A 22,172-nucleotide genomic window follows, 5' to 3' on the forward strand; every position below is an offset into this window, starting at 1 on the left:
CTGCCACTTTGCAATGTGTCTGTTGCGTGGGGAAGGGTTGCAGAGTACAAATTGTGCATGTTGCAGGGAGGGCACCAGCAGTGGTTTGTGTCCTGCTGCGTTGGCAGGCTGTGGGTGAGCTTCCTGGAGCTGCTTATGGGAGAGGTGATCGTCTGAAATCTTGTCTTCCATCAGATCTCTGCCCCTGGAAGCTAGAGTCTCTGAGTGACTGTATCTCCCCCAGCTCAGACTCTTCCTGGCTAGGGCCAGGAGATCTAATTTTGGGCCTTTGGCACATTGGTCTGGAATCCTCTGCCAAATGAGGCAGTGCAGGTAGCTTAATTCAATGTTCTGCTCTAAACAGACTCAATGCTTTTCATGGCCTACTCAAAATTTTTTTCTATTGTTGGCCATGTCATGCCTTACCTGCCACATAGACCATGAATGTGGGAGGCCTGCAGTTAAAAACACCCTAGTTCCTTGAGATGCTGAAGGCTATACATTTCTCTTGGCCTTGGTATGATTTTCTATTCTAGGTTCTCAGGTTTCAAGAAGCACTTTGTAAAAATCTTCAGAGTTTCAGAATTCCCAAAGTATTATATAAGTTAAGAGGTTAAATAAGATTTGTGCCTGTAAAAATATTTTTTCTACTAGACCAAAATCTTTTAAAATTGCAGTGTTATGCAAGTGTCATGTTTTATGTGCTGCTGAAACAGAGGAATTAACCCTGACCTAATATGCATACACAGAGAGATTCAGAGATAATATCAGGCTCTGTGGATGACTCTGCCTTGGCACAGGTTAAAGCAGCTTTCCTGAGACCAGCTGAGATGCTCACTGTGTTTCAAGTGCCAGGCTCTGCTCACACTTGTCTGCCTTTTCTGCTGGCTTAAGTGGAGCAGGTGGCAGAAAGCTGCTTTCATACCACTGGAATTAAGATGAGAGTGCTCTCAGCAAGGCAAATTCCCAACTGCTGTATTAGGAAAATTTTGACTTCTTTTTGTCACAGAAATATTACAAGTTGAGTGGAAGAAGAGAAACACACCTAAGCGAGAAATTTTTCTCATCAGAAATATTTTCTACAGGGATAAGCATCAATGCAGAAGGAACTTTTGTATTAAAATCCTCTGTAGAACCCCTGAAGTTGTCTTCTGGTGTCAGAAGTTATAATTCACCAGAAGTGAGTCACAGGGCTTTTAATTGCTGTAAATAAGCTTGCAAGGCTCATAATAACTCTAATGACTAAGTCAAACTCTGGTTATTTTATTTTAAATTGTTCATATAGCTTGGTTGATGTCTAGAGTTTTTGTATTTAGAAAAAGGGACATGAGTGAAGAAAGGAAAAAAGGAAAAAATTCAGTTTTTGAATTTGACAGTGTTTCAGTAAACTTGGAAGACCTTCACTACCTACGGAGAGGTGGTGAAAAGCCCTGTGACTTTCTGGTAGTGGGATCAGTGGAGGGTAATGATCCACTTGCAGGAATGTGCACTGAATTGTCTAACGTGTTTTCCACCTCTGATACTCATTTCCCTTGGAGTTCTGATGATTTAGACAGCTCTCATGGATAATGCTGCTTGTCCATGGTCACATTACCTCTACTGAGCTCAAGCTGAGGTAATGGCTGCATGCCACTACAGAAGGGCCGCCCTGGAAATTCCTCAGGAAAAGGAGAAGAGTAGTTTTCTGTTGCTTCAGCTCCTCAAATGAGCTCAGCATTTAGCCAGAGGAGTTCAGAGCCAGTACTGTGAAGTAGGAGCAGGACTTTCTAAGCTTGGGGCTTGACTGGAGCAAAACCTCCTGTTTTAGCAGCCACTAGCCCTTAGATTTCCTGCTGCAACATGAAACTTTGCCATTAGTTATTTTTAAGACTTGAGCATTTTGGATATTTACCAAGGACTCTGTGTCACTTGTTCTTAGTGATCAGTGTGCCTGCTATAAAGGCACTTTGCAGGTATTTCCAGAGCTACTGGTGATAAACTTGAATGCATTCAGTCCTCCCTGAACTGGCTGTTTCCATATTTCTTTGCCTTGCCTCTATGCTCAGTTCAGTGGTTTTCTTACCTTTGCACTTCATTAAAATCTTCCAGATTACCTAGGCCCGGACTAGCTTTGGCTAGTTGGCTGATGCTAGCTTTAGTTAAGAAGCCTACCCACTGGCAATACCAACCTACAGAACAGCACAGTCAGGATGCCTGCTACTGTTTTAGTCTTGCTATTTTTGAAGTTCTTCTGAGACAATAAGGTACTGGTAGGAATGCATTAGTTGAACCCTTGATGATTTCTGTATTATTTGAAATAAATTATTGTATATCTTTTATTTCTTTCTCAGCCAACATCTAAGGACTGTGCTCAGGTAAATGTTGGACCTTGAAAAACCCACATACAGAGTTGAAAGAGAATTGGACAGAAACAGAAAGGAAATGATGCTGTATGTGTCATACAATCACTGCAACCTTTGTGTTTTAATTACTCTTGCCCAGTATAATAACTTTCAGTAGCAAACATGTCCTTAGTAGATCCTGCCCCAAAGAACAGTCAGTCATAGAGGCTGAAAAACAATAACAGAAAGCAAGAGTTACTCTCTTGATTCTAAAAAAGTGACCATTAAATAAATACAAGAGGTAGGTGGCAACCCTACCTCTTGAAGGAAACCCTTCTTGTGATAATTTGAAGCTGAATACCATTACCATAAGTCAAGTGTTCCTGTCGGCCAAGTGGTGAAGTGTAATACTTACCTAACTCTTCTGAGGTCTTTGCACAAGCAATTTTATACTGACATCAGTGTCAGACTATTTGAATAAGATCTAAAGATAAAGGTTTCAGAAACTGGCTTGAGTGGAATGACATTGAAACATCTTACTCAATTATCATTTCAATTAGGTGCTCTGCAATTGCTTGGTTTAAAATAAAAGAACAATTTCTAAACATAAACACAGTAGGTTTCAATGTGTGGCTCTACATTGACGTGTCTTGGAAAGGTAACACTGCAGTCCTCAGATACCCCAGGTAAGTAATAAGCAGCTTCCTCCTGTGGTGAAGCTGCAAAGATCACTATCTTGCCCTATTTACAACCACACCTGCAAAGCACCTAAGGAAATTAGTAGCTCCCTTACTCTGGCCAGGAAAAAGAGCCAGTGATACTGGATTTACTGTATGAAGCCTTTGTTTAAGATAACAGTGGTTCAGGAGATAGGGAAGAGGATATAACACCTTTTACTTTTCTAAAACAGGGCTGGATGTTGATAGACAGAAGGACAGTTCATTTACAAATGTTATCACCTGATTGCTGCTCAGATAGACAACCTGTAGTTTTGTTCTAATTAACAGCAGGTTCTGAAAATTGTTGTTTGGAAAGTATTCAAAGTTCTAAAATAATTTCAGAATGGATATGTTGTTTGCTTAGAATGGGGCAAGGGGAAAACAATGAAAAATTAGCTTTTATTTCACAATTAAATGTTACATGTTCTAAATGTGGCATTTCTGAAGCTTGCTTTATAGCTCCTAGTTTCACATGGTAATTTTGAATTGAAAAATTGAGATAAACTTTAATAAACTTTTTGTTGTTATTTGGATTATTTTTTATAGTAGTTAAAGAAAACAAGTGTGGAAAAAATATTTTGGTGATGAGCTAGTGAAAAAATTACTTTTTCCCCTCAATTTCTGAGAACATTTTAAAAAATGCGGTTTGTATTTGAGTGTACACATTTCTTTTCCTAGATAAATATAATTTTCATAATCTAGCCACTGAGCTGAACAAGCTACAGACTGACTTATGAGGTAAAAAGAAAGTTACTGTTATCTTCCATAGTCTCTGTCTGGCAAAAAAATACATCTCCTCAAAATGCAGTCTTCCACCTCCACCTACTCAGTGGTGTGGCTGCATCTAGCCCTAGAAAGAGCCATCACTTATCTCTATTTAAAAGATTTTATGGGATGAATGAAAAACTTTTCTGAAACAAAGTTATGGGAGGTTTATATTTATAGGAGTGTGCTCTGCCATCCTTCCTCACGAAGCTGCTGGGACCAAGGGTGGAAGGGCTCTGAAGACAGTGCCTCAGTGAGGGCAGTTTTTGTACACCAAAGCTGAGTTTGAAATTTTGCAGGGCCATTGCTGGGGCAAATGATGATGTCCACTAAATGAAACTTCTATATTTTTTGTAGGTTCTGTCCCTGTTGGCTTTACAGTTTATGCCAGCAGTAGGATAGTCCAGTTCACAATCATTTGGAGTTGCTGCCACTCTACTGCTTGTTTTTTGGCAGCTCAGTAGCTTCCTGCAAGGGGCAATTAGTGAGCAGCCCACTGGGTAAATTGCATGTAGCTGAATGCTATATTAATTGACTTATTTCTTTCATGCTGAGCTTGCAGTATGGGTTTGCATTCCTTCCATTCTGATTTTGTTTCACACAGTCTCCTGTGTGCATTATCCAAATGCCAACAGGTAGTGTATGAACCAATTTAACCTCGTTGTAATTTGATATGTCATTTTATATCTTCCCCCACCCCAGCTTATTTCCAAGTACTTTCTTAATAGTAGTTTGGAAAAGAAGTAAGATTCAGTCACAAATGTGGAATGAGACTGTCCTAATTAACAAGTAAAATCTTTCTAGAATATCTCTTTTCTTTATCTTCTGAAATGTCTTTTACAATCTGCTGCTGCAGGTACAGTATCATATTTTCTGAGCCTAACTCCACTAGAATAAGCCTGGCATGACTTCCTCCCTCTAAAAAGGGGAGGGGGAGGACTTTCTGTACCACCTTAAAGTTATTTCCTGGTTATTTTCTAGTTCACTGACATATTCTGCTGTGCCCTCTTTGGTTCAGGTTTAACCTCTAAGTTTTGTTGTTCCTTCCTTACGCAGCTGACTTTGTCTTACTTTTCACATGCTGTACATTTTTAATGTCTGCAGCAAGCCCTGATGTCACATACCCCATCTCCTGATGTCCAGGAGAGAATGGATGTAGTAGTTGTCAGTGTGCTTGCTGACAAGAAACACAAAATGTTTTATGTATTTTGGCCATGCTGATTTACTGGAAACATTAGGTTCTTGGAGGGGCTATTGGAAAAATTAGTTCCATAGTTCTCCAAAATAACTTTTGCACCTTGATTTGAAAGCATTCTGGGAGCTTTTTTTTCTTCTTTCCTGTTCCATTAAGACATGGGTCTCCCTGCATTAAAACAGCTGTTTTGTTTTTAATGTGTTGCTCCGTTTCCAGGCAGACTCTTTGAGTGGAGTTCATTGTTCTCTGGCTGGTTTTCCACTTGCCTTCTGTTTAGGAGGTAAATTTGTCGATGTACTACTTTGGTCTCTCCGTTCACTATAGCAGCAGACTGTCTGATTAAAGCTGAGACAGCAGTACAAAAGTGGAAAACCAAGACTCCTCTTGAATAGAGCCTTTTTCCTTTATTCTCTGCTTTTTTTCTTTGTCTCTGGAAATGGGATGTTACAGACTCCTGTGTCTATGGAAGCAAGAAGATGAGTGTGTGTACTGTAGTCTTAACTGGTCCTATAAAAATGCCCAAGTGAGGCTGTTAGAGCAGTGTTCCTGCAGCAGTCCTGCAGGCTTCCACAGTTAATTGCTCTGAACTCCACATTGCTTTCAAATGAGTTTTGGTTGATTTTTCTGTGAGCTTTGTAACTGCCCTTTGATATACTGCATGTAAACACCTTTAGTGTTTACTGCATGTAAAGACCTTTATTTGAGATATTTTTCTTATTATGATTTCAAAGATTTCAACCTAGTGCATCTAGTCCTCCCTGGTGGTGAGCACAGTGCTGCTTTCCAGAGCAGAGTCTGCAAAATGTCAATTGGAGTGGTTGGTTGTCACTTGCAGAAGCCCAGGAGCATCTGCCTAAAACTGATTTTAGCTGGTGGCAGTTTTTTGTGGGAAATATTTTACAAAATGAATGATCCAGAGTGTGTATCTGACTTTCATGAAAAATCTGAAGCCAAAGATTTCAGGTAAACCTATTTTCGTAATGAACTATTGTGATTATAATTAATATTTTTTTCACTTGTCAAAAACCACATTCATACTATTTGATGAAAATTAACTCTTGACATTCTCCATTAGTTTAAGGTGTCCACTGGCTGTTTTGTGAGGCTTGATCCTATCTGGAATTACTATGCCCCAGTGAGTACATACCTTACTGAAAATTTATGGTGGCCTCCAGGCCTTTTCCAAGTCTGGGTCTGTACACCATGAAATTGCAAGTGTGGATAAAGGTACAGACAGAGCAGATTGCCTGGAGCAGTGTCCTGACAGGAACCCTGTCAGCAGGTCACGGTAGACATGGGAGAAATGGAGGAAGCCCTGCCTCTGCCATCTTTAGGGATGCCCTGTTGACCCAGCACTGTCAACAGCAAGTTGATGGGGGAACAGGATGGGAAGCTGGGAAATGTCAAATTATCATATTCATGTAGCAGGTAGAGGGAAAAAGGCCAGAAGGCTTGCAGCTTTCCCTTTCTCTGCCAAGATTTATCTCAATTTCACCAGCATCTCTGCCGTGGCCAGGTGATCAGCCAGTAGGTACTTCCAGTTGAGGAGTCATGATTTACTGGTTGTCAAAAAGATTCCCAATAATATATTTGGAATCTATTGAGCCCCTATTGTAGGAAAAGTTGAAAAGAGCACTCAGAAGTGGGGGGTCTCCCACCAGAGATTGTAATAGGTGAGATTCAGTTCTCCATTCCCTTTGGCTTTTTCTTTTTCGTGGAGTGTTTGTGGAAGAACTTAAAAGCTACTGAAAATTAATCTTCTGACTACATCTGTGGAAGAGGTGAGAGTGAAGGAAGACTTCCTGTACATGTCAGAATCAACCCAAAAACCTGTTGGGAGGATGTTTGGGCAATAGGAAATGGTGAGAAATACTAAAAGTGTCGGCCTTTCTGCTCACCTCTGACATTGCAGATCTTTCCCTCTCAGATGTAGGCAGGCTCTCCTCCGCACAGAGGAGGCAGAGGGTGGAGCTCGGCGCCTGTATAAATTATATGTGTCCTTCAGGTTACTTCAGCAGCAGCAGCAGCACAACAAGCTGCCAGCCTGTTTGTCAGCTGACAGATCTGTTAACCAAGTTGGGGTTTCGGTCGCTGCCGCCATCTTCGGCGCCATGGGGAGCCCACCAGCCAAGGTAAGAGAGCGGAGCCACGTGCGTCGCCGTGGCTGGGCTCCTCGCTCTCGGGCCTCTCTGCTCCAGCTCTCCCTGCCAACTCCCTCCTCCCTGCACCTGCTGGGGTGCAGAGGCTGCTGTGGTGGGGCAGGGGCATCCTGAGCTTTGCAGTCTCGCTGCTGTCCTCTTTACCTCCTGGTAACTGATCTGTCAGCGAGCTTCAGTGGAAGCACAGAGCAAATGGGATACTTTGCTTTGTCCTTGGTGTACATGCTGGAGTGAAGTCCCTGAAGGAAGAGGAGGTTGCTCTTGAAGAGCTTACCTTCTGTAAAATGAAAGTGCTTTAGCCCTCCTGGGTGCTTTTCTTTGGATAGCATATGTTCATTGCTTGCCCCAGCTGAAATAAACCAACAGCTTTATCTAGCAACAAAGCATAATCTATATTACTTTAGCTGCAGGGGAGACATCTAATGACCTGTTTGACCTGTTTAGATCTAACTATTTTTAACGTACTGTTTACAGCTTTTGCAATTCTCATGGAAGTATTTCATGTCTGGACTTGAGTTTTCTAATAGTAAATTCCATTCAGAGATTTTAACTGATGGCTCTAAGTATAAATCAACAGAACTATTAGCTGAAAATTCTTTTCTCATGTGTATCTTAAAATCGACATGGTGTCTGAATGCAAGGCATGAATTACTTACATGAATCATTCTTTATGTATCAAATCCTTCGTCAAATTTTGCAACAAATAAAGTAATATGGGCGTTCATGGGCTTAAAATATAGCGAGACACAATGTTACATGCTACAGCCTATAGAGATCATTAATGGTGACAGGGTAATATTTACAGGCAAAGGTAAAGATTAGAAAAATATCAGTGGCTTGAACAGATGGCTTAAGGGATAGATTAAAAATATACAAGCATTCAGGAAGAGAAAATGAGTTGTAAATGCCATGTACTTTCTGGATAAAATTAGTATCTAGTCCATCTACCAGTTAGATCCAGACGTATCTCTCTATTGTAGATATGAATATTATCTGTCAGTTTTAAAGATCCATGTTGTATCTAGTAAGACAGTTCTGGAGCTGATACATGGGTAGATAGCTCAGGTATAATTTTATCTAGAAAGTTTAATGACAAAGTTCTTGCATTTCATCCCAGTGCTGCAACTGATGTTCCATGAGTACAGACAGACTCCTGGTAAATAGACACCACTGCCAAAAGGTTTGAGTGCAAGCATAGTTTCAGGTCAGAAAGCTTCTGTTCCCAAGGAAAGAGTTTAATTCAGTACTGCAGGTAGCTCTGCCATTGTGTCAGGCAAGCCTGTGTTTCAGTGTGTATAAGTTGGTAAATAGATGTGGAAATAAGAATAGAGTGGGTTTTTTTTTGTTTCACATTAAAAAAACCCACATGTTTAGAAATGTGTGGATACTTTGAACTATCTAGGAAGATCTCCTAATCTCCCAGTTAGTTTTTTGCACTTTAAGAGAGCTACCAAATTGACACAGAAGTGATTGTCAGTATTAATTTACAACTTATATTCGTAGCAATGTCTTCCGCTCAGACAAGAATAATCCCTCCTTTATATTCATAGCAATGTCTTCCGCTCAGACAAGAATAATCCCTCCTTAGAAATTTTATTTTGTGGACTATGGAATAATTTTCATCTGGCAAAATACTCAGAAATTTTGTCAATACAAAGCCCTGAGGGACCCACTCACATGTATAAAGAGGTAACTGATATATATGAACAGGAGATACATCCCAAATCCACAAGGACTCTTGAAGTAATCCATCAGTAATTACAGTATAGGTTTGTAAGGTGAATTAGATTTCCTCACTAATTGTTTAAATTCGAATTATAAAATTTGGGACAATTGTGATTCCCAAGCAAAATGAGACTCTCATAGTTTTCTATATTTCTTCAGTCAGTCACTTTTTCCACTAGAACTTTTCATCCCTTTAATTTTAATGAAAGTAGGCAGCTGGTTGGAAAGACAAATTTCTAGCAGTGTTCTCACCGATGGAAGGGCTTACAGCCCGTACTAGATGTTAGAGGATCTAGTGGAAGGAAGTGCTTTAGAACCAGGCTGGTAATTGAGCTTTCTCATAGTTTATACATTTATAGATTTAATCTCAATTTGGTAAATTGCCAAATTGTAGTTGGTCCAAATCCTCAGCATCCAACATCAAATAATGGTAAGAATATGCCAAATAATTACATTTGGTGTGAGATCTTGTAGGCAAGATATTCTACAGCTTCTAGTACACCACTGGAGGAAGAAGTAATCCATGAAAGAAATTATTATTCATGTCTAAAACATATGTATAAAGCTGAGTGACAAATCCTACAGCTATTATCAAAATGCCAGAAGACAGCAAAATCCTCATCTAAAGCTTAATATAATTTGGTGTTATCCCATGGTGATAACTCTGCTCAGAGAGCTGTCTGAGTTTGACGCAGAGAGAGTGAAACACTGACATTCCAATCAGCCTTCCAACATGTACAAACCAAGGACTTATTTAAAAAGAAGAGAACAGGGAATTATGGGATGAAGTTCCCAGACTACAAAATCTTCCCTAGAATACTGACTTTCTAGTGAAGGTGGCCTTGAGATCTTCTTCTAGTAGCAGCATGGAGGGGCAATAAAGACTGAAATCAAATATATAAGCTCTTGGTAGGTTTTTCTTCTTTTACTGCCATCCACAGATCGTTTTGGTATGCTCCTCAATATTTATGAGCTTTAAGATTTCGTATGCTCAAAGTAGTCTTTTTGGAATGAAGCCTTAAGTGACTAACTGCCTGTAAACAAAAGATTTATGTGTCCTTCCAGAGCTGATCAACATTCCTATGGAAGGAAGTCAGTGAGCATGTATTATTAAAATCAAGGAGATGGTGGTAACAGATGTGAATTTTCAGTCTGTTAAGGTTTGATACAGCTGTGGCAATTCTGACATGCTAGTTTTATCTCCTGATTACTGACTTTTCTGTATTTTAAACAGAAATTACTCCCTCAAAGCTTGGTTTGAAACTACAGAAATATAGTTTAATGCTAAGTACTGTCAAGTGAAAAGAAGTTTGTTGGTTTCTTTTTTTTTTCCCCCCCAAGTTTTAGCCTTCCCTTTGGTACTCTGGAGATGCTACTATTTATTGGCCTGGAGTGTAATTGCTTAGGATGCAGCAATACACAGGTAGCTGAGCCCTGCTCTCTGTTGTTGGCCCCAGTGTTACACTAGTAATTTCCCAGCCAAAATAGAATTATGTGCTTCTGGGAAAGCTGCCTTTGACTCTGGATGTTTACAGAGGGTTTTTTTACTCTCTGCATGCCTGTACAAGAAACCATGTTTCTCCCAAGGAAGTGAACTAAAACCAACAAGGCCAGTACAGCTGCAAGTCTGTCAAGAGCTGTCTGGATAGGGTGTCTGCACTCATCAAATTGCATTAATTGTGAAGTTACATGTTGCCTTTCATGTTATGAAAACAGCAAATGGTACTTCTAACTATAATTATTTTTTGTAGAAGGATATTCTGGTGTACTAGCCCTTTCAGGCAAAGATGTTGTTTTACATCATCCAAACCAGACCCTAGGGGTCTGCTCTGGACTGTTGTTGAATAAAATTAGCTCTGCCTTTATCTGATGAAAAAAGGAATTAGCCCGCTTCTGAATGGTTAGCACAGATTGGAGTAACTGCAGTTTTGGGAGAGGGATGGTTTCTGGCTTCCTTGTGGGGTTTACAGAGCCATCGGGGTTTATTATGGCCACACTTTCCCATCTGAATCTGTTTGCTTTTTATCCTGCAATCACACCAGGACTAAGCTGCATGAATCAGGAGGAGTGAAAAGTCACCTTTGATGTTTCCATCATTTGGCAAATGTTGGCATGTTTAAGGAAGGTGGTTGCTGTTGGAATGGGAAGGGAGAAGGAGTGAGGCACTCTGGCTGTAGTGGCAGAGGATGAAAACACAACATCTGTCACATCTGAGAGTACTCTGAAGGTGACCTGCAGATGCACTATTTTTATAAGTAGTTAGGAAATTTTCATCACGAAACGTTTCAAAGCAAAATTTATACCAACATGTATTTCTTCAGTGAAGGCAGATCCTATGAATGGTTTGGGCTTCTGTTGAGCAAGGGAGAAGTTGATTACAAAATGACTAAGAATTAACATATTAATTAAAACTAGTCACCTCTGTAATTGTCTACATAATCCAATAATTCACGTAAATGAAAACCACTAAGAATGCTGAGTGAGTGTTCCACCTGGCAATTCTATGATAAATAACTATTTGCACAGGAATATTGAAGTCAAATTCTTTCAGCGGGCAACCGGAATAATATGGAAGTGTCCCAATTAGAACTTGTAATGTCCACAATGCATTAAACTGAGGAAGATTTAAATATGTCAGTTTTAAGTTTGGAGGAAAGCATACTAGAAAGAGTTCTTGTCACACAAAACCAAATTTGCAATTTTATACAAGCCAAGAGATAGACTAAAGTGATTTGATAGGTTTAATAAGGGTTTCTCTGGTCAGAGTAGCTCTTAAATATAAATCTGAAATTTAAAAGTATGTAACTTTAAGTGACATAATAAAATTTAATATTAGGCCTTTATTTGAACATGCTAATTCACATGCTAGTTCAGATGATATCCATTTTATGTAATGTAATTTACCTCTAAACAAGGCTGAATGAAGCTGAATGCAGGCTATTCTCATCTCTAATAAACATGTCCAATAATAGTCTCCACCTAATTTTAAAAGAATTTCAGATTAACTGTAGTGAGTGACTCTTTCTGTAGAGAGGTTCCTCCTTCCCCAACAGTTTGTATCTACAGTGTTAATAATTTCCTTGTCAGAAAAATTAGTCATGTTGCTAACTTTCAAAATAAAATTGTCAAATTATTTAGTGATGGTGTAATGAGATTACCTGTTTAAGCAAATAGAGGTATTTTTTCAGTTGGTAATTTAAGCTTTAAGTTTTAATTTATTAGTGGTAGTGGGACTGTAATAACTGCATGTTATTATTTCCTAATATTGCTGACCAGTCATGCTAGTATGGCATGCAGAAAAACTGAAAAAACCTAGCAGAAAATTAAAAGGAAATTTAAATGTATCAATTTCAAAAAAGATTAAAGTATTTTCCCTGCTTCTCGTATTAAGATTGTTACATTTATGTATGTGTTCATTCATGCTTTTCAGAACGTCTTTTGAAAATGGCAAGTATTTTCTGAATAGCTTAGCCTGGAAAACTTTAGCTGTTAAGAATTAAGAACAAGTAACTTGAAATAGTGTTAAAATGATAGCCTGCCTGTGATAGAAATAAATTTCATGTCTGGAAGCCAAGTGCTTCCATTCCCATTGTGTATTTTCAGGATGCATAGTGATATGGAATTCTGTGGTATCATACCTGCAAAGCAGAGCAGTTTTTATTTTGTATGAAGGGTCTCTTCTGGGCCTGTGGTCTGATCCCTCAAAGTCAGCAGGGCCACTTGGTGAGCTTGCCCTGTTTACAAGCATCCCAGAAATTTAATCTTAGCTCAGATACAAAGTCAGATGTTTATAGCACATTTTGGTACCATGTAGTACCATGTCCTAGCCTAGGTAGGTCAGCTGTGCCATGACCTGCGCAGGCAGCTGCAATTCCTAATATCCCCTTCCAAAGGCCCCATTCTGAGCTATGGGTGGCACAGGACCCTTGGGGTGCTGGCAGTACAACATCACTGTGGCCATACAGGCATCAGGTTGCCTGAAAACAAGTGCCTGTGGGGTGACAAAGAAAGCTTTCCATACCACTGTCTGAGGCTGTGTTTTCTCTCTGTCGTCATTTCCTCAAGCTCCTTAGCAAACAGCCCAGTGTGCTGCTGTGTTTTCATCTCAGTGTGGTGTACTGCCACTTGAAGGTGGTCATCTCATTTCAAACAGACATGGGCAGACTGTCCCCTGTATTGTTCAAAATACATCTTGTTTTTGCTTTCTGAGCTGATCAAATTATTGCATTTGTTTTCTCTGCAGATGAAGTTTTGCCCCATCCACATGCTTTCTGTAAGAATCATACAAGCTAAGAACATCAAGTCAAGAGACCTGTGTGAGTTGTGGTTTGATTGTGTTTTTAGTCACCTGCAGAGTTTACACAGTGAGCAATATTCTTTAGTTCCGAAGGTATGCAAGCAACGGACGCAAAGCTCAGCAATATAAATACTAATGCCAGGGCTGTAATTAGATCAAATGTCTCAGGTATCATTAGATTGGAGTACATCTCTAGTGGCATTTCAGGGAACTGGTGAAAAACAAGACACCCAGATTAATTTTTTGGGCCAAGAAGGGAAGGTAGACTTCATTAGGACACTGCAATCTATGAATCTCCATGGGCAGGAATTTTGCCATGCAGGCTGTGAATTTAGGGACCTTTTGTTGAAATGTACCAATTATACACAATAATCAAAGATAAATTAGAGAATTTCAAGCCTTCTAAAATACTTTATCTTTCAGGGTATTTGTTGACCAGTCACAATAAACTGTATTGATAGTTTTGTTTAAGGAGGACCTCTGCAGATCCAGTTCTAAGCCCATGCTGAGCATGCAGGCAAAGCAGACTTTGCTGTGTACTTTTCTGTTCAAGTGTCTTTAACTCATTATCTCCCCTTCACAGCCTCCTATGCTTCCTTCTCCAGGTGTGCTGTGGACCAGCTATTCAGCTGCCATTTTTGCAGAGGTCTCCAATGAGTTCCTCAGTTAGAGCAGAGGCATTGAGCTGCCTTTTGTCAGTTTTGTAACTTCTGGCCTCTGTATTCCTCTAGTGAAAAATGACTCAGCAAAAAAAAAAAAAAAAAGAAAAAGCATCACTTTGCAAAGATTTACTCGAGTTACAGCTGAGACCATCCATGCCTTGCCATGTAGGACCAAGCCTGGATGTGAGGGAGACCAGAGGGAGTGAATCCCCTGTTGGTTGAATAGCTGCCTGCCAAAGACTTCCTGTGCTCCAGTGGCAAGTGCCACGTAGCATCATCCAGAGGTGGACACTAGAAAGGTGTTAGTGTGACAAGGCCTGTATTTCTGAGTTTCAATGATCTCTTCTATCTACTCTATTGAAGGGACAGTTCCACTTTCGTGCCAAAACCTTGCGGGGCAATGTTATTCACTGCTTGATACCAGTCTGAAGTATTTAGGCATCTCGGGCTGCAGTGGAAATCTTCCGTCAAGTCCTGACTCCAGCTCTGAAAGACATCACCTGGGAGATTTCCTTTCACACCGTTGCCAAGCCTCACAAAGTAAATGCGCTTCCCCACCCTGGCTCTCCCCAAAGGATGGCTGCTCGAGGCACTGCCTGCACTAACCATAAGGAATAGATATAGGATGGAAGTGAAATGAAGATTTCCAACTTGCTTGTGCCCTCCAGTTCTTGGGCCCATGCTGGCCTTGAGCTGCAACAGATCATCTTGCCTAGTGCCTAACACCTCTAGACAGCCATTATGTCCCCTCCGCATGCTTGTGTGACTCAGCTGAGCAAGCCAGACTCTGATCTTGCTGTAATGTGCATTCTTCTTTCCTGTAATCATCCTAACAGCCCTTTGTGGAACCAGCTGTAGTTTCAGTTTAACTTTTTAACATCATGAACTGGAATTGTAAGGACTATGCCTGAGGAATGGTCAGTGGGCATAGTCCACTTTCCTCTTTCTCTTCACATGGGAATCGTGGTTCTTAGTGTACCTTGTGTGTGCATGTGTACATTTGCAGTTTGTAGTTACTCAGTAATTAGATGGTTTTCCTTGGTTGTTTCCAAATGGTGATCTCTTTACTAATTAAAAAAAAAAAGTAGTAACATTTATTAATCTCCAGGATTATGGCCTAGCCCTACTGTTCCTCTATAACATTGGCATCAGGTTTTTAATTTTTTTCTGCTGCAGTGACGGCATCAGACTGCTATGTACGCTTGTGGCTGCCGTCTGCTTCACCTGGAAAGCTTCAGACCAAAACCATCAGGAATTCTGACAACCCTGTCTGGAATGAGACTTTCTACTTTAGGATCCAGAGAGAAGTTGAGGTAGTAAAAAAATAGAATTTTGTCCAATTTGAATAGCTCAGAATCCTCAGTAGACACTATGTTGATTCTCTGTGCTAAATAACTTAAGAAAACGCTTGCTTAACAGACTGGTTTGCGCAGAACAGTAGACATAAGAAGCAGTACTTTGCTCAGCTATTTACAGACATTGCTGATATAAATGCCTGTATCTAAGCTAGTCCAGACTCCCTTTGTTGTCACCTGAGTAAAATAAGCACTACTGTAGCATACCTCGGTGCTACATTGGCATGGCTAACTTTGAAAGAGCTTTCTCTCCACTGGTTCTAAGGGAAGAGTAGAGAAGTTGCTGTGGAGAAGACAGTAAATTTAATCCTTCCCTAAATTGCGGAATTTGGAGAACTTTGGGAATGAAGAAACTAAGTCTGTTCTTTGGGTGGGTTATCAGTGGGGTGCAGAGCACTGGCATCTTGTCTGTCTCAGGAGAGCGGGAACCTCTGTTATGGGTAGTTGTTTTCCGTTTCACAGGTTTCCCAAGACTGGGTGTAATAATGTTCTACATTAGCAGACTACTGAAGAAAAGGACATGCTTTTTTATTCTTACTGCTCGGCTAGTGAAACAGTTGCAAAAATAATTTATAATAATTTTTTTCTATAATATTTTTTTTTGTTTCTGCCTAACAGAACCTCAATAAGTGTTCTTACTTATTTTTTTTATTACCAGAATATTTTAGAATTGGCAGTGTGTGATGAAGATGCACTCACCAAAGATGACATGCAGTTCACAGTTCTTTTTAATCTTGCTAGAATCAGACCTGGGGAGACAATCCGCGAGACTTTTGCTTTGAAACCAGAGGTAAGGGCTGAAAACACAGGGAGAGATTGACAAGACCTCATTTGTCTACATTGTCTTCCATGTTAGGTGGGGTTTGGATCTTCATGAACAGGTAGCCTTATATATCATTATCAATACCTCATCAAAGCAGATATAGTTTTGCTTTATTTTTGTGTCTTCATGCATTTCTTTTTACAAATTCAGAAAATGAAGACGCTTCTGTCTCATGCTATCTGAGGGCAACATATTTTAACAAGAAGCATCTGTAAATAATAACTTTGTATCTTTTAGAATCTGAAGAAATACTTGCTTACCTTTCAGCTTTATCCCACTTTTGCCATGCTTGGGGGAAATTTCTTCATAAATGGCAACTTCTTTATTAAAAGCATGAAAACAATTCACTTATCACTTGAACTAAGTGGTTCTTTCAGGCTTTTTTCCCTGTTGGTGTTCATGCTGGTTTCCTCCTAGTTGGTTCAGATTTCTCTAGTCCATAGTAAAGGAACGTCCGTCCTGCTAACATCTTTGGAATTTTATTAAGGAGGCCATGAAAGAGAGTTGTCCAGTAAACAAAGCTGGGATAGGCCTCTGACAACTCCTGGGCTTGTCTGAGCTGTTGCTGAGGTGTTGCTACACACTCATTACAGGAGGGAGACAGCCCATAAAAACAGCTACTTCCCACATGCTGAATGAAAGCTGTTAACATGGATTTTCCTTGTGACCCTGCTGGCTGGTGCTGTGCACTTCTCAGCCAGTGGGTGAGTCACTGGGAAATACAATGATTCAATAACCACTTCAGTCACTTGCCTCATTCATCTCTTATGGATTCAGTTCAAATGTGCTTTAAATGGTTTGTATGTGAAAATGTCTCTGGTCTTAGTGACATTTCTTGCTGGGCTCTGATGCCTTTCCCCCATGCACATTATCTTGCACAGAGCCATCATATTTCCTTTTCAATCTAGCTCTCCCTCTCAGTCGGAGAGGGAAATACGTATAATTCTACATATCACACAGTGGGAGATTATTAATCTTAATTGCCAGACTTTCACAAGTCTGTGATTTCTGTTGCAATTTCTGCTCTGGAAAGACACAAAACCAAACTTTTTTTGGTATCATTAGCAGAAAAGATGTCAGGCCTTGAAGTGCTTTTTAGGTGTATCTGTGCTGCCAAATTCTTGCAGCCTTCAATAATCTATTTTACCAATTTCTTTTCAGACAGAGAGGTGCTTTAAGAAATGGGAAAGTTTGGAAGTGGAATTCTGGATGGAAAGAGTGTGAGTAAAACTCCAAAGCTAAAAGGTATAGATCTGCAGGGAGTAATGATACCTCTGAGTATGAGAAACTTAGAAACTTCTTCCAGCTCTTTCTCTCAGCAGTGAACCTAAATTACAGTTTCAAACTTTTTTTTTTTTTTACCTTACCTTTTCTAGCTAATTCCACCTTTCAGTATATTTCATACAAATTTTAAACTTCTGTTGAATGTGTATATCTAGATCCCGGAGATGTAATAAAATTGTCACAATGTGATAACTTTTACACAAGAGGGATGTGAAACTTAACATGAGTGCTCTTCAAATTGTTGTTATTAATTGAACAATGCCTAGAACATTGTGGAATTTCTCAGAGATCCTAAAACTTGTCTTGCATTATTATAACAATGTATACATGGAGTTATGTAGACAGTACCAGAAAAGTCACCCATTTAGCAATAGCTTAGCTAAACTGAAAAAACATAAAATCAACAAATAATGAAAATAAGACCATCCTCCTCAAAATGGTAATCAGCATTGTCTGCAGGAGAACAAGTCCCATAAGATAAACTTTATCTGTCTTTTAAATCCTACCACAGGCTTGGTTGAAGAGAACACCCTAAACTATACATTCTGAAATATTTGAGTTTAGCATTAGCCAAAAAAAAAAAAAAAAAGAGGAAAAAAAGTAGTCCAGTGAAAACTGTCTAACTTGAGTGATGAGTGATCAGGAGAAGGAACTGTGAGTAAGACAAATAAGACTTATTCTTAAACATGAGGAAACTGCAGAAAAAAAGAATTTGTGTTCTTGGTTAATTTCTCCCACAGTGAAACTCAAAATGTATTTAATTTATCTGTGAGAAGTGCCTTTAGAGATGGTATCATGTATGATGATGGTAATCATCTCCTGCAACTGTGGAAGCAGTCACAGTCAGACACAAGAAAGGTCAGAATGAGAGGCAGTGCTTGGGAACTGGATTCAGGCTAGAAATAAGAAGAGCATCTTTCACCATTCAAGTTTTAAGGCATTTGGACAATGACCATCCTTAGGAATCAAACCTAGTTATTTAAATATATTTTACAGTTGAAATAGAAGTTTTAAGCCTGGAAATGGTGTTTGGTGAAATAACCTGGACATACAAAGGTTTTGTACTACATAATTTCAGTGGCTCTCTCAGATATACGAAAGCATTTATGAATGTGTGTAACATAGAGGTGTTGGAATATTTGCCTTAGTGAAAGATGCTCTTGGTAGACTCTACAGAATACTCATGTAATTAAATGACCACATCCATTCAGTGACAGACCAAGGTCTTAAAAGGTAAAATATCTGGGACAAAGACTTTTTATTACTTACCTCTGTGTTTTGCAGTCATACATATATAGCACAGTGGGAGCTAATTCTTATTTGCCATTCATTTGTGATCAGCCATAAGTTATAATATGAACTAGTCAGAAATGTCTTTCCTAATAAATGTTTGCAGAACACATTAATAGTAGTCTTTGCTTTCCCTAAGTCATATGGTCACTTATTAATAGCAGGACATGATTCCACATATACCAATATGCCTTTGTTCTGCTGTAGCTTAGCACATAGTTTTAAGCTTTAAGATTTTTATGGGCTTTCCTGTCTGTCTTTTTGTTTGGCTGCTGTATTTTGGTTCACCTGCTTAGCACAGGATCATGTATTTTGCCTTTTAGAAAACAAATTGTGATAACTTACCTATGTTCAAGTGGGAAAGGTCATATAACTGCTATTTAAAAAACTAAACAAAACACACCAAATCCATCTACTCACGCAGTTTTTTTTGTTTCTTACTTGTTTTTATCTTTTCAGTCCTGGGCCTCCAGAGCATCTCATTACCAATGATGTCCTAGTGGTAAGGTTCACATAAGAATTTATCTTGGAGTGACATCTGCTTCATTTTGGTCCTCTCCTCTTCCCCCCATTTTGTAGAAAGAACACAACCTACCATGATAGATAAGAGCATGGTGTGTATTTTAAACTCAGAATTATGGGACAGTGCCCTTGTGTTACAGCTCACCTGTTGCCCTCTCCAGAAAAAACCCAGCAGCTGTGAGTCCTTGAAGTCCTCAGCTATTACAGATGTCAATATGTTGCCAAGCTGTGGTTTGTTACTCTTGCAGAACCCCATATTTATTGGTGTTCAAAGTGAAAACTGATTGTGTTTCTCGTAACCTAGCATGGCACTTGGCAGGAAAAACAGAGGTTATAAAAGGTCTGTAGAAGACAATAGTAGGTGTTCAGTGTGCTTATGACTGGAAGGGTATCTAATGTAACAGCTTTTTTGGAAATGAGTTTTTTAATAAAGAGTTATTTTAGCTGTTGAAATATAGAGCTCTGTTTTGCTGTTAGTCAGCATGTGGTACATTACCTGTCTCCTCGGGCTGGCCCAGCAGCTAAGGAGCACCTAGAACTCCATGCCAACTCCTCCAAGCCTGTCATGGTTCCCAGATGCTAGCCCTTGATACCCCTGAGGCAAAGTAACACATATTGTATTCTTTCCCCCTCATTTTCTGTGTGAGGCACAAGAGTTGCAATGACTGGCATGCATTGTTCCTGAAATGACTTGGAAAACTGTCCTGGCATGAGTTATTAAAGGTGAACTGGAGTGACTCAGGTGGAGGGTAGGGTAGAATAAATTCATGATTTCCCTACATCAGGGCCAATAAGAAGATGCTTTGTAGGCTAATCACTGCCACAATACACAGAAACTCATCATCAGGTATTTTCACCCACCCTTCCTAAATAATTATTAGATATATGTGTTTGGGCACCAGTGTGTTGTACAGAGTTTCCTGATTTTGGGGTAATTTGAATGTGTTAACAGCCTCTGACAATGCACCACTGTATTGAGACTCTGACACAGTGCAACTTGGTGTACTGTCCTGGAATAATGAGCTCTGAATTTTCTCTTGGATCACTCCCAGCACTGAGACCAGTTCAGCTGGCTCAGTATTATAGGTGGTGGCTGTCTGCATGATGTTTCATTATTTGCAGCAGAAATGTTATTTGCTTTCTTCACCCTTTTCCATTTCTTTTACAGTCTCGTGAGGTTTGCTGCTTGGAAGTGCATGTGGACATTAATGAAAGCAGGAAATACTTGAAAGGTATGGCAATTTCTCTGTGAACTTAGGATGTGACCAAACCAACCCTATTATAGTCATTCAGATCCAGAGGGAGGCATTTTAGAGTACAGAGACAAATAAGAATGCTCTAAATTATATATAGGTAGTGATATATGATCTAAATAATAAAATGCAATGCATTGAAATGCCCTGAACTGCCCTGGACTGGTTTCTGTGTCTTTTCCTTGGAGCTATCAAGTTTGGACACTTCCACTTGCTGGTGGAAGTAAGAGAGGATGCTGACTCTGGGAGCACTCCAAGCTATGGGGGTAAAGGCAGGAGTACCAGGTCCTGTGCTGGAGGAGACCTGCTGGTGGGGTAGTTTACAGAGGAGCTACCACAGAAAATTACTCCACCAGAAAGTTTGCCAACTTTTCTAGCTCTTTTGCCTGAACAGCAGTATTATTCTCTAAACAAACCTGTTTTTACTAGAGGGTAAAAATCTCGTGCTTACGGTGCCTGCATCCCATGAGAGAACCCAGAAGACGACAGAGGACACCGATACTTTCTACTTCCACTGCGTGAGGGCTTGGGAGCCAGTTCTAAAAGTCAGGCTGCAGGTAATGGGCACCCCACACTGCTACTGTTCATACTACTTGCTTACTTCTGGTGTGACCAAAACAGTGAAGAACTGCACTGTTTCTGCTCTGTGAATACAACCTATGCTTCCTGTGTTTTTTATAGAAAGTTTCTGATAAGGAAGATGACAACAGCAATTTAAGTGACACCTTAACAGTACCACTGAAATTTCTCCCTGTTGGACATAAAGTGAAAGTAACCCTTCCCGTAAGACATGTAAGTGTTTCATAATTTGTGTATGAAAAGAAGAGTATTTAACGCATTAATATTTAATGCATTAATATTTAAAAAAACAAATCCCAAAACAATAGCCAAAAAGTATGCAGGGTGGCAGTGGTGGGACTTTTCAGGAGGCACTGAAAATCTGGATTCAAAACTTCTTTTTTCCCTCCACTCATGTTCCTGCTATCATCTCTTTGTTTACAGAATGTGCCACTACAGTTGTACCTCCAACTGAATGCTTGGTAAGAGGACTGGTTTGTTTTTTTTCTCTGAAGGTTTTATTGCTCTTTGAACTGTGAAATCTTGAACAGAGTATCCTTTATTTAGATATAAGGAATGCACAAGACTAGGGGCAAAATGGGGCAATATTTAAGTCATCATTAAAGAGTCACCACAACAGTTCAAAGATAAATATCCTTGGGGCAAAGGAGTCTCACCAAAATGCAAAAAAAAATTGTGAGAGTTTCAAACAGTGAGAGACTTAGTCACTGAGTATCTTTTGCATCAAAGAATCAAAAACTAAAATTAGAGGCTTCTTCAAAAAGGGTACAGAAAAAAGGCAGAGCGAAAAGAGAATTTGAAATAATGAAACATCAGAGTCCATGTATTACCCAAATGGCCCATGTTCTCTTAAGAAAATGGACTTGTGTCTCTGATGATATCAAGACAAAGAGGTATAAACTAGGGAAGACGAAATGTTGCATTGTAAAATAATGTGTCAGACAAGAAACAAACAAAAATTATTTTAATATCTTTTTCATTGTATGGTTTCTGTATAAATCTGCAGTACAAATGCTTATGAAAGACTTTGTTAGGTTAAAGTCATCCTTTGCTCAGAAATCGTATGAAGCAGAAATAGAAAGGATTTAGCTTACAAAGCTACTGAAAGTCAAAGAAGCCCTTCTTTGTTTTGCATATTTATTAACCTTAGCTGACAGTAAATCTTACATTGAAACAATAAAGAGACCATGTAGAAGCAAATAAGTTGATTTCTTTGCAAATGAAAGATACATTTCTGTATAAAT

General features: G+C 39.5%; 1 protein-coding gene across 3 annotated transcripts in view; it reads left to right on the plus strand.

The window, feature by feature from the left end:
• LOC128936996 (acyl-coenzyme A thioesterase 1-like) overlaps positions 1 to 22,172 on the plus strand; it is a 56,670-nt gene that overhangs the window by 20,428 nt on the left and 14,070 nt on the right. For all 3 annotated transcript variants that reach the window (XM_054276308.1, XM_054276309.1, XM_054276310.1), the window contains exons 4-13: positions 13,107 to 13,179; positions 14,186 to 14,362; positions 14,999 to 15,135; positions 15,836 to 15,967; positions 17,162 to 17,220; positions 19,034 to 19,076; positions 20,265 to 20,328; positions 20,779 to 20,906; positions 21,031 to 21,141; positions 21,352 to 21,389. In XM_054276308.1, the coding sequence (XP_054132283.1) occupies positions 13,107 to 13,179; positions 14,186 to 14,362; positions 14,999 to 15,135; positions 15,836 to 15,967; positions 17,162 to 17,220; positions 19,034 to 19,076; positions 20,265 to 20,328; positions 20,779 to 20,906; positions 21,031 to 21,141; positions 21,352 to 21,389 (962 nt within the window). The remainder of the gene's footprint in view (positions 1 to 13,106; positions 13,180 to 14,185; positions 14,363 to 14,998; positions 15,136 to 15,835; positions 15,968 to 17,161; positions 17,221 to 19,033; positions 19,077 to 20,264; positions 20,329 to 20,778; positions 20,907 to 21,030; positions 21,142 to 21,351; positions 21,390 to 22,172) is intronic.

This window comes from Melozone crissalis, unplaced genomic scaffold (assembly GCF_028551555.1).
Source record: "Melozone crissalis strain CALT ecotype California unplaced genomic scaffold, PUWL_Pcris_2 ptg000018l_1, whole genome shotgun sequence".
Classification (NCBI taxonomy): domain Eukaryota; kingdom Metazoa; phylum Chordata; class Aves; order Passeriformes; family Passerellidae; genus Melozone; species Melozone crissalis.